This window comes from Acromyrmex echinatior, chromosome 7 (genome assembly GCF_024713525.1).
Source record: "Acromyrmex echinatior isolate Ae372 chromosome 7, ASM2471352v2, whole genome shotgun sequence".
In the NCBI taxonomy this organism is placed as follows: Eukaryota; Metazoa; Arthropoda; class Insecta; order Hymenoptera; family Formicidae; genus Acromyrmex; species Acromyrmex echinatior.
The window spans coordinates 1,856,717-1,874,717 of record NC_141858.1 but is presented as its reverse complement, the minus strand read 5'-3'; the positions used below and the strand labels follow the sequence as shown (position 1 = coordinate 1,874,717).

Here is an 18,001-nt window from a genome sequence, read left to right as displayed (position 1 = left end):
ACTGTAATATTGCATGGTAATATTTCAGTAATGTTGTATGAATATCTCTGCAATATTAAATATCCGTGGCAAATTCATTGCAGTAATATTTCTGCGATATTTCTGCCTTATTGCCACAACATTATAATATATTATAATAATTAATTCAGTTTTATTAATCACTAAAGTATTATTGTTTAATATTACACTCTATAGTTCGTATGATAAAGTCATGATAAAAAAACGTTCAGAAACCTAGAAAGCCCTTCCAAAAAAGGTTGAGAATCTCTAGGTGACACGCCAACTTGATTTGCGTATTTCTTTTTATAGGACTACTGGATGTTTTCTTCTTACGAGTAGCGTATCCCTCTTATGGTTGGATCGCGTATTTACCTTTTCAATATTGCAGCAATATTGCAGTAATATTTCAATAATGCACAATATTACAAAAATTGCAGCGATATTGCTGCACTATTAAAATTATAATATTTTATTGGAAATATTGCTACAATATTGCAAAATATTATATAATAATTTTAATTTTGTAAAAAATATTGCAATATGTTGTTGGAAAATTACAATTCAATAAATTACAATTCAATAAATATGTGGCCCCGTCACAAAAGAGATATGCTTTTCATAAGGAGAAAATGTATAAGAAGTTATATAAGAAGGAGCACACGAGTACTCCTTCTTGTAAGTCAAGTAGGCGAGTCTCCTGGAGACTTCCAAACATTTTTGGATATGCTTTCTGAACCCCTGAATATTTTTTTATCACAACTTTATCGTGTATATTTTGGAATATAATACTAAAGAATATAATATATAATGTGTTAACAACTAGATAATAAAAGTGAAGTAATTATTGAAATATTGCATAATTTTAAAACAACCTGTAAATAATATTTCTCTAAATTTAATCTACTGAATTATAATACTGCAACAGTAAATTGCAATATTTTATACAAAATATTTTTCAATACTGTTATAATATATTCAATAAAATAAAAAAAATTTCACTATTGCTGCAATTTTTATAATATTGTGCACTATTAAATTATTGCTACAATATTTCATAGTGTATGTATAAACATATTTTAACCCTTATATCTCAAAGATTGTTGTTTAAAATAAAAATTTATAAATAAACTTTTACTTAATTTTTTTAAACCATTGTTACTATTATTATATATTGTATTTTGATCGGCAAATGTATCAACGGTACATCAACTTCTATATATATTTCAATGATGTATTATTTGTTCCCGCTAATAAAAAAATTAAGAACAGGAGAAAAATATTCAATATTAAAGAAATAAAAAAATTATAAATAAATATTAAAAATAACTGCAATAGATACAAATAAAATATAAGATACAATGCAGCTTATTTGTGTTCATTGTGAGTTATGTTCAATCTATATTCCTAATTTTTTACATTTAATATTTAATATTTATGTAGTAATAAAAAAAAATCAAAACATAGTATTATTCATATCTTAGAAAGACGGCATTGCGATAAAATGCATTTTAATATTTCAACGCTGTTGCAGTAATATTGCAATGCGATAAATTGCAAGGTAATGAATGATATTGCAGTAGTATTACAATACGATGTATCACAATACAATATTTGAACGATATTGCTTTGCGGTATGTTGTGCTGCAATATTTAAACAATATTGCAGTAATATTTTAGTGCAATATATCATATTGCAATATTTGGACGATATTGCAGTAACACTGTATTGCGATATATTTCACTGTAATATTTGAATATTTGACATTCCCATACAGCATCGAAAGTTTTTAGAAATATCTCAGAAATTTTTCAACTGAAATATGAAACATTTTATAAAAATTGCAAGATATGTCTGCAGCGTTTCCGAGACACTCTGAAATAGCAAAATGTCCGTAATTCTTGCACATGAAACCTTGAAAAGTTGATGAAATATTACAGGAAAAATCTGAAATCTTTTTAAAATCTTATTAAAAAGGTTTCAGCTATTTCAGCTGAACTATTACTGTTATTATTAATACTTCAAAAATAATATTTAAACATATACTTGATTGATACTTAAATTTATTATGCCAAAAAATTATGCTGTAAAAATTAAAATAAGAAATACAATTATCAATGGCCTTGATTTTGAATTTAAATAAATTTTAATATTATTTAATTAAATATCAATTAAATCCATACAGCACCGATTATTGTGAAAAATTTTCAACCTTTCACATCTTATGTGCAATAATTCTGAAAGGATTCTGCAATATGTCATATATTCTAACAGAAGTGTTTTTAAAATTTATCATATGCAATAAATTGGAAAATATATTTAAACGGAACAAAAAATCATTATGATGCCGGCGGTACTGTAACTTTCCTCATAACATGAAAAGTACTTAAAGAAAAATATTTTATTATAGTGATTTGAGAAACTCTCAAAATAAGCTACAAGTATATGGAATAAAAAAGTGAGGTGATGATTCCTTTTAAGAAAACAACGGTCAATTGATCTAGCCTTCAGAAGGTCACTCAAGATCGAATCCATATTTTCATCAAATTCATATATCCCTTTTAATATCCTATAACTTTTTTGTCTGAGACATTTTTCCATATCTAAAGCCATTTCCAATATATATAGCCTGAGTGGGACTTTATAGACACTCTGTATATATATGAAAATTGTGTGAATAAAATTATATTTTTGTTTAGTAATACATTTTTACAGTTTATTTATTTTTTTTTTTTCATTTTTATTGTTAAAACTAGAAATTCAACAAATTATTTAAAAATTTACACTAAACATAAATAAGAAAGAGCAAGATAGAGCCATATACACAAGTTGTTTTTTGCATAAATCATATATTTAAAATTAATTACATGTACCATAGAAATATTTTAACTGAAAAGTGAAACATTTCACAAAAATATGTTTGCAACATTTTTGAGACAGCTCTGATATAGCAAAATGTTTGCGATTCTTGCATATGAAACCTTGTTAACAAAATGTTATAGAAAGAATCCGCAATATATATAATATCTTTTGAAATATTATCAAAAAGATTTTAATATATAGTACTAAAAAAAAATGATATTTAAATATACTTGATTAATACTTAAATAATATTTAAATTTATTATGTCGACATAATAAATTTAAATATAGTCAATATATCAATTAAACATATATTTAAATATAATTTCTAAAATACATAAAATTTATTAAGACTTTTGTGATCTGTTTACAGATTACAAAAGTCTTAATAAATTAAAAAAAAACTTATTAAAATAAACTTAAAGTATTTCTTAAAAATAATTATTATATCGCCAACTATTTTGATTAATTAATCATATTGTATATCCAAAAGCACATATAATATGATTAATTAATCATATTATATGTCCAAAAGCACATATACATAATCATTAAAAAAATTATATCTGCAGTTTTCACACAATCATTATTCATATACAAAAGTTTTTCGCAATTAAAGCAGAACAAGTCATTCATGTACAAAAATTTTTTGTAATTAAAAATAAAGCAATTCATGATAATCTCAAAATGACATTAAATTGAATCATAATTGATAAAAAATGACTTTTAGTAAACATTTTGAAGCGATTTTAATATCATAATGATTTTTTATTCTATTTATATATGGTTTTCAATTTATTGCATATGATAGATTTTGGAAATTTCTGTTAAAATATTTCATATGACATAGTGCAGAATTTTTTCAGAATTGTTGCATAGAGAGATCTAAAAAGTTGAAACATTTCTGAAAGCTTTCCGCAACAATTGATACTATATGGATTGTAGCAATATTACAGAATGATATCACATTGTAATATCTCAACAATTATTGCAATATTATATTGTGATATATCTCAGTAATATCTCAGTAAATTTATGTAATATTGCATTGCAAGTTGTAATATTACTGCAATTGTAATCTCACTGTAATATTATTACAATTACATGCTGTGTGGGTATATCATTATAATAATAAGTGTTTTTTTTTTAAGAAATTCACTTTGCAAATCCTTTTGCAGAATCCTTGTAAAATGTATAAATGTGTAATTTTTTAAATAATTCTAAGAATTCTTATAATAAATAATCCTGATAATAATAAAATATCTTATCCATTAATTTCTTTTATTAAAATTAAGAAATCTTTTATTTTCCTTTGCTATATTCTGTATGATATTAAAAGCTATTTAAATTATCACTTTTCTAAATTAACTCTATTTTAAATACATTTCTTAATTCAGACTTTATTGTATGTAATAAGTATAATCTTCATTTAATTAAGAATAGATCAGTTTTAATAAAAACTTGTCAAAAGATTTACTTTATAAAAAATAATTTTATATGTATACTGTATATATGGAATATATATTAAAAAAAAAACAACTTAATTTGATTAGCAAGAATAATTTGTTTTAAATTTCTTAATATTCAGATTTTATAATATCTTTATACTCATATTCTCAGTCTGAAAACGATAGAAGTGAGACGAAATCCTATGCGAATGTCGAAGAGAAATGTTGAGGATTTTTCTCGACCCAAACAACTATTGGCCAACAAGAAAGAGTTTTATTTGGATTATGAATTTGAGAAACGTATAAAATCATCCGCAATGCCATATATGAACACTAGATCTATTACTCGAAAGATGTATACTGTGGGTGCTACTTATCAAGCACCTACCAAAAAAGATGAAACAGAGTGGAAAGAATGGCCCGTACATGGAATGCATGAAAGACCAGTCTACCATCCTCAAGTAAAATTATCTTTCATATTATAACATCATTATTTATATTATTAATAATAAGAATCTTTTTTAGACCGCATATATGAGAATACAATCAATACTAAAAATTAAATGCCTATAACGGTTGAAGTTAAATCTTTAATATAATTCAAATGTAAATTATATATATATATACTATATATGTATTATATATGTACTATATATACTATATATGTACAAGCATAGATATATACCATAATTCATAATCATTCGTAGTCATTCAAATTTCTTTAGACACGTTTCGGTAGTCTAAAGGCTTAAGATGTTCATACGGAATACTAAAGATCCGGATTCGACTCCTGATCAAGGTAATATTTTTCATAATAAATTTATTTATAGTTTTTCAGTACATTAACATCTTTCTAACATGCCTAATTGAGCATCAAATTATTAAAAACTGCTTGTCAATTTAATTTTATTATCGTGAAATTTACAATAATTATCATGATATGATCATGATATTGTTACAGTTTAATTGCGTATAAATCCGATATCAGTATAAATTTATCTTTTTAAAAAGATAAAAATGCGTTGTAAATACATGCTCTGCAAATAAAATTTTAATAAATTATTATATAATATATGATGAACCTAAGTGATATGTATTTTTGTATCTATTAAAGTCCCATAAATAAAAATTCTACTTAATTTGAATGATACGTATCAGGTATATAAAAGATTTGATATCAATGATGAGCGCTAAACTATAATCTTTAAAAATTGTTACCTCACTCAATCTAAATCATATACGATTGAATAAAACTCTGTTGTACAAAATTAAAAATGAAATCCAAATTACGTTCTTACACAACCCAAGGGTTAGACTTAAGGATGTAACAGTACAAAATAAAAAATGTTTAATTATAAAAATAATAAGGCTCAATAAATTAAAATAAATAAAAAGAACAAAGGGCTACGAGCCTAAAACAATCAAACATAAAATAACAATCTGCATTAAATAGTTAAAAAATGAAATAAAACATGTCATGAAATTAAAAAACGTAAAATATAATTAAACAGTCAGGAAGTGAACAAAAACAAACGTTTTGATTCCTGTTGGATTATTTTCAATGTGACGACAAGATAATAATAGAAATGTAACGTAGATAAAATATATAGAAATTAAATAAAATTCGCATTCGGACGTAATATCAACTATAAAACTCGCTCCAAATTGAGAGAAAATCAAACAAACGATTGACACCAATGTGTTCCTCCGAACAGTGTGTGCATAAAGATTTTAACCAGAAATAATATTTTCTTCCTTTCTTTTCTAACACAATCTCTGACATTTTACCATTCTCTGTTGTTGATCAATTTTTTTAAATATTTAGATCATATTACCAATTCTCACTATTCTAAACAAATGTTCAGAATCAATAAAAAAATAGATTGGTTGCGACAAAAAAATTTAAAATTATCGAAATCTAAAATTAGACCAATTTCTTACGTTATTTCTAACGACACGAATGATTACCCTTCAAATATTCAACTTGTTGAATATTTGATTGTCGATAAGTTCTCGCATAATATCCAATCTAAGTTTGAAAGAATTGATATTGATCCCGATAATTTTAATGAGGCGCCTCCTTTGGATACTTTATATGAAAAATGGTTTATCAACTTGAGTGGCATTGACATTTCCTTAAAGGTTCGTTACTTGTTACAACTCGGTGAAAAATTTGGGCTTCCTATCAATAAATATAATAAGACAGTACCTTGATTGAATTTATTAAACATATCGAAAATAATATAATTGGTCGTCCTAATAATATTATTAATTTTGTTAGGAATAATTCTTTTCCAATACTCAATAGATTCCACAACAATTTTCCTTCTCCTACATTTACTGACAAACTGGTTTTGGAATGGTTACGTACAACCAAAAGATTTATTAATAACCATCCCAATATATTAGGTGTTGGAATTAATTCGTAGCGTTTTACAAGTGATGGGAAGTACTTTCATTAATGTATTTTTTAATGCTCATGTGAAATAAATAACATTTTTTCATTAAAAACGCTACGAATTAATTCCAACACCTAATATTTATCACAAACGCCGATAAGGGTAGTGTCACTGTTGCTCTGGACAAGGACGCTACGTATCAAATATGGAGGAGATTCTCTCAGACACTAACACTTACGCTTTTGTTAATAAAGATCCAATTAAAAAATTGACTCAGGACTTACGCACTTTGTTGGTGAGATGGAGGCGAGATCATTTTATTGACGAATAAACATATCGTAGATTGCTTACAATTGATGGTGTTATATATCTAGAGCTTACGGTTTGACTAAAATACATAAGTATGGTAACCCGTTGAGAGTGATTGTTTCATCTGTTAACAGTCCATTATATTATTTTTCTCTTTTTTTGCATAATTTAATTAGTGATAGTATACCAAAAGCTCCTAGTTACATTAGAGATAGTCTTCATTTGGTTGAGCATTTAAATGATACTGTTTTTAATCCTGAATATGTTTTGGCTTCGTTGGAAGTAGTATCCCTTTTTACTAATATTCTTATTGAGCTAGCATTAAATAGCATCGATAGGAGATAGGTTTACATCTCGGCAAAGACAAGCATCTCAAAAAATGAGTTTATTATTGCTGTTAGATTTATTTTAGATTCTACCTTTTTTACCTTTAATAATAGAACTTACAAACAAGTGTTCGGCACTCCGATAGGTTTACCATTATCTCCGATAATCGCCGACATTGTAATGCAAGATCTAGAGAAAACAGCACTTAAAAAATTGTCAGTATGACCTTTGTTTTATTTTAGATATGTAGACGATATTCTTCTCGCGCTTCCATCTGATACTATCAATGACACTTTGAATATTTTTAACTCTTTACATACGAAATTGCAGTTTACCTTGGAGATTGGTACAAGTGGCAGATTAAGTTTTCTTGATACAATGCTTGTTATAGATAATCAGAGAATTATATTTATCATAAAAAGACATTTTCCGGAAGGTTCTTTAATTTCCATTCAAATCATCCTTTTTGTCATAAAAAAGGTACTATTATCATTTTCATTGACAAAATTATCCTATTATCACATCCATATTCCAACAAAAAAATTTGATAGAGGCTATTCATACTTTTTTAAACAATTGTTATCCTCTTCCCTTTATTTTCTCTACAATTGAACGTAGATTAAAGTTTCATATACATAATAAAGATATTACACATTATTCACGTGAGAAAGACAAATATATTTTACGATTCTTTATGTTAAATCTATTTCTGAAAGTTTGCTTCCCGTTTCTAGTATGTTTCATTGTAAATTAGCCTTTTCTATTCCCAACACATAAATTAAAAAGCTTTATAAAGAGAGGAAAAGATAAGCTTGATTTCCTATCCAATCAGAATGTTGTTTATAAGATCTCCTGTGATGATTGTGAGGCGAGTTATGTTGGTCAGACAAAAAGAAAATTGAGTATGCGACATATCTCTGACATTAGAAAGAATACGGGTTCTCCTACTGTCATAACTAATCATCGAATTAATTTTGATCATAATTTTAAATGGAACGATGTGAAAATTTTAGACTGCGAATCTTCTTATAATAAGAGATTGGTGTCTGAAATGATTCATATTAAAAGACAGAAACAGAGCCTTAATAGACAAAATGATACCGAATCTTTACTTGATACCTACTCACAGATCATCCAATCTCTTTCTCCTTCTTAACTGCTTTCCTTTTCCTATCCATCTCTTCTCTCCCTACTTTCTTTCCCCTTTACTTTATTTTCTCCTTCTTATGTTCCCCTTCCTTTTTAGTTTTCCATTTTCACCTTCCTGTCTTTATATGTCGTACTTTACTTTATCTCTTAGCTTCCTAGAGAGATGATCAATTTTGATTCCCATCGCATTGTCTAATCGATTACACATTATTTTGACACATAAGGTATTTATTCTAAATTTATCTGTTCTAAATTCATTATACATATACAATAAATGACGGCATTTTACTCTTTCTCTATCGACATTACTAACTCTTATGTGCATTTCTTATAATATCAAAGATAATTTTTGCCTCTTTCTTTTAATTTTAATTTATTACTTGCGACTTGTTTTGTGCCTTTCTTTTTATTGTTTGCGACTCGATTTGTACTTTTCTTATTCCTGTCGTTAATTTATTATTACAATTTGTACTTGCTAACAGAAATATCATTCGTTCTTATGTACACATACTGTTCGGAGGAACACATTGGTGTCAACTACAATCGTTTGTTTGGTTTTCTCTCAATTTGGAGCGAGTTTTATAGTTGATATTACGTCCGAATGCGAATTTTATTTAATTTCTATATATTTTATCTACGTTACATTTCTATTATTATCTTGTCGTCACATTGAAAATAATCCAACAGGGATCAAAACGTTTGTTTTTGTTCACTTGCTGAATGTTTAATTATATTTTACATTTTTTAATTTCATGACATGTTTTATTTCATTTTTTAACTATTTAATGCAGATTGTTATTTTATGTTGATTTTTATTTTAGGCTCGTAGCCCTTTTTTCTTTTTATTTATTTTTAAAAATGTTTAATGAATAAAAAATATTTTATGCAAAAGAATGCTTGGCGTTGCTAAAAACCAAAATAGGGAAAGCCATTATGAATTAAAATAATACCATTCACCCACACATGCACACGCGCACGCATACAAATTGAGAAAACTTTTATTATCAATGATATATTTTTTAAAAATATCAGTGATAAAAGTTTTCAGGGTATTTATACCATGATACATATCATTTCAATATAAAATTTCGGCTGCATACATTAGCAGAAACGAGGTATTAGTCAAATATCCGTGCATCACCATTATATTTTATATATTATTATATTATTGTAAGTGTAAATGTCATTGTACAGTAACGTAATTACATGTCAAACATAATACATAAAAGTAAGTACATAATGTACAAAATAAAGTACTAATCATAAAATAAAGAATCTAAAAGATATTAAAAATAGTCATTGTTCTTTCATTGCAAAATTAATATCTTATAATTACTAATCTTTTATCAATACTGCGATAACATGAACTGGGAACTACAGGGTGGGCCATCTATTGGTACGTTTTTAAAAATGCGATCAAATGAGCATACATTGATATTTTTTATTAATTTTTTTTTTGTTGTGAAGCTAAAAGTATCCGCGTCAAGAATGAAAAACGATTTCGTTCATGTGGCTCCCTCTACTGGCCTTACAGTATGCCATTCGGTCACCCCAATTATTAATGACATTTTGGACTACCTCGGCGCCAATTTCACTCAAAACAGTCGTAATATAATGTCATCCACTAACATCCCTTTCTCACGAACTTTCCTCACCAATTTGCGTATAGCTCCTTCGGTGGGTGCTCTATCACGACCCATATTTCTTTTCAAAATTCGTACAGTTTCGGCGACACAGCACTGACTTTGAAAATAAGTTTTTAAAATTTCAAAACGCTCTTCAAGAGAAAACATGTTGTTTCGTGCCGCGGACGGTATGACTAATAAACTGTCAAAATTTCGGGTCTGTAGCTCGTTCGGTGTTGCCATACGACGAAATTCAAAAACGTACCAATAGATGGCCCACCCTGTAGTTCCCAGTTAGTAAACTAGAAAAAAATGTATGAAAAATATGCATTAGGCACCTCGTTTCCAACGCGTCACGCGTCACGTCATGAGAGAGAAAGAGAGAGGGGGGGGGGGGTTATGTACACAGATGGGATTATTAAGATGCCATTACAATATTATATGGAAGTATCGAAGATTGAGCATACATCATGAGCTTACTATTCACTAAAAATAAATCACATGATCCAAATTAACGAATAGCATGCTCTCGATGCTCGACGCTTGAGGCTTGACTCTCACATTACATTAGAAACATCTTTAGTATCCGCGTTTGCAACATGTTAAACCCATATCACATTATATATTGGAAACTAAGAATTGCAATAAATTAGAGATTAAAATTCGACCAGTCAAATAATTTTAATTATAATTCATTTTATTCTGATTTGCTGAATTTTAATCTTTAATTCGTAATTCTTAATCTCCATGGGTATATTATAATGTAACACGGGCTTTAACATTACTGCTCATGATATGCGCATAATTATGCTTTCCATAAAAATAAATAAGACAACCAAGAAAAGTCAATATAAAGTCATTCTTAGATTATCTGAGATCAAGATTTTTATCATAACCAAAAAATGACATAAATTTGATCAATATGATGTTAAATTAATATTATTTTGATTTTCTTGTTCTCCTTGAGTTCAAGGCATCACACCGAACAACCTTTGAAAGGTAATAATAGTAATCCATCGCACACTTTACAAAGTTATTAAAAAAATTAAAATGACCTTGATATATAAGACGTACGACTTTGCTTATACCGTTTTTTTCCGAAATTCGTGGCTTTATTGTAAAAAACTGGTTATACATTTATGATTCAAAGTATTGTCCATCGCTGGCCACTACTTTCTCCCATCTTTCGGGCAGCATACGAATCCCGCGTCGAAAAAACTGGTCATCTTTTGAGGCGATCCACGAATCGATCCAATTTTTTATTTCTTCATAAGACCGGAAGTGCTGGTCAGCCAGGTCGTGTGCCATTGATCGAAACAAGTGATAGTCAGAGGGAGCAACGTCTGGAGAATACGACGGGTGGGGTAGGACTTCCCATTTCAACGTTTCCAAGTATGTCTTGACCACTTTCGCAACATGGGGTCGAGCATTGTCATGCTGCAAAATCACTTTATCGTATCTCTCGTTGTATTGCGGCCGTTTGTCTTTCAATGCTCGACTCAAACGCATCAATTGCGTTCGATACTGATCGCCTGTGATTGTTTCAGTCGGTTTTAACAGCTCATAATATACTACGCCGAGCTGGTCCCACCAAATACAGAGCATGATCTTGGAGCCGTGAATATTCGGTTTGGCCGTCGACGTGGAAGCATGGCCGGGAACTTCCCATGATTTTCTGCGCTTGGGATTATCGTAATGAACCCATTTTTCGTCCCCAGTCACAATGCGATGCAGAAAGCCCTTCCGTCTTTGCCTTTCAAGCAGCTGTTCACAAGCAAACAAACGCCGTTCAACATCTCTCGGCTTCAACTCGTACGGCACCCAATTTCCTTGTTTCTGAATCATTCCCATGGCTTTGAGACGTTTTGAAATGGCTGATTGAGTCACTCCTGATCGTGCCAATACTTTTTGATTTTGACAAGAGTCTTGATCAAGTAATGCCTTCAATTCTGCATCTTCGAAAACCTTCTCTCTTCTACCGCTATGCTGGTCTTCGACGTGAAAATCACCGTTCTTGAAGTGTTGAAACCACTTACGACACGTTCTTTCACCAATAGCGGCTTCACCAATATTAAATATTTGAAAGCATTCAATGAGCCTCAGCCGCAGATTTCTTCATATTGAAGCAGAAAATTAAAACCTCCCGCAAATGACAAGAATTTGGCTCGTAAACTGACATTTTCAATCGAGAATAACTTTATGATGCAGACACAAATCGACTAATGTTTCTATGGTATATATTATGTTGACAGATGCCCAAGTTTATTATGTGACGTCTATGATCTATTTATTTCGATCATCACTTACCGCTAAAGCTATCTATACGAAAACAGTATAAGCAAAGTCATACACCTAATATATTGTTGAAAACCTATGAAATCTATATTACAAGGACTTTGATGGTGCTCTTTTCGAATTTAGAAGACTGTAGAAGAAGTTTGATGCATTGGTGAAGCAAGAAGCAAGCCTCGAGAATTTCCAGTTCCGCTCTTTTTGGAGCTGATCACGTAAATGAACATTCTTTATTCCAAACTGTCAGTAACAAAAGTTTGTGTGGTATTGATGAGCTGCAAAGAGAGCATCATCAAAAACCCTTATAATATGAATAGGTTTCAAGCAACATTTGAATTTTTTGACTCCGTCAATGTCAGCCATATTGGATCCGTCATCTTAGATTACAGAATTTTGAAATGCTAAAGTCAGATTCGGATTCGGTCCAAAATTATTCTTAAATACTAGTTTTCCCATAATTTACTTTTTCAGCAATCCCTCGTCCTCAAAGGATTAAGCATTAAAGCTTCCAGCTTCGACCGTTATAGACACTTAATTTCTAGTATTATATTTGTTATATTCATTAATTTATATATATACTGGCTGCGTCACCAAAATCCGGACAAGTCGAACAATTTCTTTAAACAAAATGTTTTTAATGAAAAATTAAATGTTACAAAAAAATCCTTTTACATGGCACTTGGGGGATCCTTGTAAAGCACAATTATTCGATATATCCACCATTAGCTTGAATGATGGCCTCTATTCTCAGTCTAAAGCTCGTTCACACGCACGCTGTAATGTAACGCTGTGCCGACGAATGCTGCCTCAATAGCGGTGATCCTTAATGATGTCACATTGGAACGCCGAAACTTGTTTGATGACCTTTTTAATTACGCTCCATATGTAATAGTCCAAGGGATTTAAAACTGAGCTATTGGGAGAACAGAGTGGGAGCCGAGGCGAGTAACTCGGCTTGTCCTGGCAGGCTCAGAAAGCATCTATCGTATCTTTAATGTATGCGATTTGTATCGAAAATCTTTCTCGGCAACTGGACGCATTGTTGGCTCGCTTACACCAACAATCGATACTAATTTTCGCAACGATTGCCCTGGATTATCCGAAATCAGCGCTTGAGCCTTTTCAACTGCGGGAGTCTTCACGATGCGTCCTCTTCCTCGCTGGCATATTGGAATTTTCATTGGACTGTTCTAAAGCCATATATTTTACCATAACGTCATGAACGGTTGATCTCGAATATCTATAGAACCGAATTATTTCGTTGCTGAGCGCTCAGCGTAAAAGCCTTCGATGATCGCGGCTCTTCGATTATACTCCGCACTTGGTTTCAACATCGCGGCTATTTTGAGAATATGACTGTTTAGAAGCATCAAGCTTTCTCGGATGCTAACAACAACATCTCTGACGAAAGTCCAATATAGCAGAAAATAAATTGAAATTTATCCGGATTTTGGTGACGCAATCTGTATAAAAATAAATGATATATTTTTTATGAACTTGTTAAATATTAATTCTAATCTCCAAAATTATTAAAATCATAAACTTTTAGACAGTTTGTGTTAATTATAATTTTTGATATTTTATCTTATCATTGTCATATCCTATAGTTATGCATATAACTTAATATTATACCATATAATTTAATTTTTCCTTACCTTAAAGCTTTTTGTTTTATTAGGTGTTGGAATTAATTCGTAGCGTTTTACAAGTGATGGGAAGTACTTTCATTAATGTATTTTTTAATGCTCATGTGAAATAAATAACATTCTTTCATTAAAAACGCTACGAATTAATTCCAACACCTAATAATATATTTTTGAATTACAGTTAAATAAATAATTTAATAAAAAGATACAATATTAATTAATATATTCGATTAAAAAATTTTTGCGCCTTAATTAAATAAAAAAATAAATAGATAACTGTAAATACTATAATTTTAATAACTGCAATTTGTAATTTTTAAATTTTTTTGGACCTGCAAATTTAGAAAAAATGATAAAATTTTCAAATTATTTTTTACTTAAAAAGGAAAAAAGATTCAATTACTTCAGGAAAGAACGTAAATAATTTTATTTAGAATACCCTTTATACGTTTATGTTCCCAGGCTGGTTTAGCAGTAGAATATTTAGGAAAATACTTCACCAGCCTCGATGGATTATCTTATTGCGAGATTATTAATAAACCTGATATTGAAGTGATCTCTGTCGATCCACATTACAACAAACAAGTCTCTTCGACGGAAAAAGAAAAGAAGCTAAAGGGAAAACTAAGAATGAAAAATAAACGTTCATCGAATACTAAAAATGCATGGAATACCTATCTCTCCATGGATAAGAAATCCTTTGAAACATGTATGCATGAAAGCCTTCATTGCGTGTTTGGTTATTGTGCGCAAGTTATGACACCAGTTTATAAACAAGCAGTAGAAAAAAAAGTGACACAGTTGACAATTTCTGCAACCAAGACAAGTTCTTTAGAATTGACAAAAAAGACAACAAATGTCAAAAGTAATCTAACAATTTCTCCTGAGAATGTTGCTAATCTTGCAGAAGAAACAAAGTTACTAGAAGCTTATGCTATCGCTATGGCGCAAAGCATTCAAAATGAAAGTACCACTAATAGCAAAAATGATCAAAGAGTCGCCTCGACTTTTCCATCATCTTCAGCATTATATATACCAAAAACACAGAAATCGACTGTGGAACTCAACAGCTCGAAAACTACGTCACAAAATAGAGAGATGATCAGGATGAATTTGAAACAGATTATTCGAGGCGCTCCAAACAGTTCTCTAATTTTGTTGAGAAATTCGGCTGCGAAATCTATGAGCGATGAAGTTTGCACAAAAAATATATTTAACTCCGCAAAGTTGGAAGATGCTTCTAACAATGAGACGCTGATGGGGATGTCAATCTACAGAAAGTTGTTTGCGAAAGAATCAGTTTCAAAGTGCAAAGAATCGTCAATGAATAATTTGCATACTTTGAAGAGATATGCTACAAATACACAAGAATATATGACAAAGAAAACCTTTCTTGAAACCCCATTGGATAAAAAACCTGTTCAAGTCATGAAAGAGATACATGACGGAGAAAATCCTGAAAAAACTAAAATTAATAGAGAATCAGATAGTAAAATATCAAATTCTAATGAGAATCTTGTATGGTGCACCAATGAAACTTCGGAAATAGCTAAAATCTTATCAAATTACAACAAAAGCATGTTGAGGAAGTCTATGATACAGAATCAAATTTATAGTTCAAGAGATATGAAAACGAGTTTAACAAAACTGAACATCAAAAATTTGCCTAAAAGCTTCTCGCAAAAGAATACAACAATTGAAAAAAATCAGTTTATATCCAACAGTCCCTATTCAAATACGAGTTTTGGTTTCTCACAAGGAAAATGGAAAAAGCTTCATCTGATGCTAGAGAATATCAAAGACAATCAGATTGTCAGTAGCAATCAAAATGCTTGGAAAAGTTCTTCAACATTATTAGAAAATCATAAAGTAATTTCTTCGAAAAATGAACAAGTGAGTTTAAACACACTAAACTATATAAAAAAGAAGCCTAGTGATTCTCACAAGGACAAACATGAAATTATCGATATAAAATCGAAAGAAAAGAAATCTGAATATTCTAGAGATGAAACAGAGACTTCAAAAATGGGATCATTGCGAGAACTCCTAGAGAACACTGCAATCTTATATTGCACCGCCAATGGAGTTCATCAGGATGATTTATCAAATTACATCGATACTCTTGACAACAAGCAAAGCATTCAATGGTTAAAGACTTGCAATAATTCTGTTACATTCAATAAGAAATTGAATATGAAATAGTATTTTGTTTAATGTATACGATATTATCATTAAGTTTGGAGTTACATTTACTCATTAGATAACTTTTATCAATAAGATAATTTTATAAAAGATTTAATTGTTTATAATAAATTGATAGTAAATATCCGTTTTAGCATATTGATATTTTATCGATTTCAATGTCCTTTAAATATGTTGTAGGAGAAAGTGTCCTGAGTGATTCCCCACAAGAATGAAGTGGGGGACAATATTGGTTTAGAAGATATAACAAATTAAAATTTTATAATGAAGTCATGGCATACGACTTTCCACGCAAAGCGACTCTCATCTCACTTCCCCCTCTACTTAGTAGACTATGAATGTCTGTTTCGCGTCGTGAAATTGGTACTGAATCTTTCCTTGTGAGTACTGAATCTTTTCTTGTGTTCACGATGCGAAACAGGCCGATATTCATAGTCGATTCTTACATTTACTGTTTTAAGTACAGTCTTAAGATGTCATAAGTCAATCCGAGGACTATATTAGCATTTTAAGACATTAAATTTAAGTTTTAAAATAAAAAGGACTATGAATACCATTGTTTCACGTTGGTAGCCTTCTGCACTATGAACAGTCCATAGACGGAGAAGGCAGAGATTAGAGACACTGTCCAACTGCAACATGTTATCCCTTCCACCATGCGTGGAAGTCGTGCGTCCCTAAGCAGGGAGAAATGGGATGGGAATCGCTTATGCCAATATCATCCTTTATAGAACTTTTATTTACTATATCTCCTAAACCAATCTCGTTCCCCACTTAATTCTTATGGGGAATCAGTCAAGACACTTCCCTTACAACATATCTAAAGAACTTTGAAATTAGTGAGATGTTATCTAAAACAAATATTTACCAAATTGATTCTTTTAAGTTTATTTTTCTTATTTAAAAAACAACAAATACAGAGATATACACATAAAAGATACTGACATTATAAAATACATGTACAAAATAATAATTACAAATATTAAAATAAAACATAACTTAGAAATTTAAAGATTTTAAATATAATAAATTAATAAACTATACTAAAATGTGTATTTTGCAAAATAATCGAGGTTGGGTAAGTTAACTTTTTGTTAACTAAGTTAAGTTAAAGATGACAGTTTTGAAAATTTAATTAATTTAATTTAGTTAAGATAAAAGTTAATCCATAATGACATTAATTGAATTAAAAGTTAAGTTAATAAAAAAAGTAATTAGAAAAATTAAAAATTAAATTTGTTTTATTTCATGAGTTTGAGTTAACGAAATTAATTTTTTTTAACTAAATTAAAAAACTAAATTAAAAAGTTAATTTTTTTTTTATAAGACGGGGGAAATGCCTTATGCTCTTGGCCAACGGGAACGATGCCAAGAGTATGCCTAAGGCATTATGAAGGACTCGCACCCACTAAAACCCCCGCCAGTGTTCTTCATTGATCTTTATCAGGGGCACTTTGGGCACGCGTGCAATATTCTTCCAGGATGCCCATCGATAATGCTGGTCAATCCCCGGCGATCCTCTTTTTGACAAAAAAGCCGCCGGAGTCCCGAGAGGCTAGTCTGTTTAGGCAAGGAAGGATACTCGCTCTTTCGTCTCGCCTCCTTTCGATGTTGTAAAGAGGGGAGGGGCAGAGCTGGATCGATTTCCCGTCCGATTACCCAACGAGCGATGTGACATTTTGATCACATCTCCAGACTCTCCGCTTCAAGTGGAGAAGGAATGGATTCCCGGATGACAAGGAAGT

General features: G+C 30.0%; 1 protein-coding gene across 3 annotated transcripts in view; it reads left to right on the top strand.

Annotated features, from left to right (window-relative positions):
* LOC105144488 (uncharacterized) overlaps positions 1–17,491 on the top strand; it is a 32,153-nt gene extending 14,662 nt beyond the window's left edge. For all 3 annotated transcript variants that reach the window (XM_087407764.1, XM_011053420.2, XM_087407763.1), the window contains exons 3-4: positions 4,480–4,768; positions 14,517–17,491. In XM_087407764.1, coding sequence (XP_087263890.1) covers positions 4,480–4,768; positions 14,517–16,256 — 2,029 coding nt within the window. In that variant the 3' untranslated portion in view covers positions 16,257–17,491. The remainder of the gene's footprint in view (positions 1–4,479; positions 4,769–14,516) is intronic.
* The last annotated feature ends 510 nt before the right edge of the window (positions 17,492–18,001 follow it).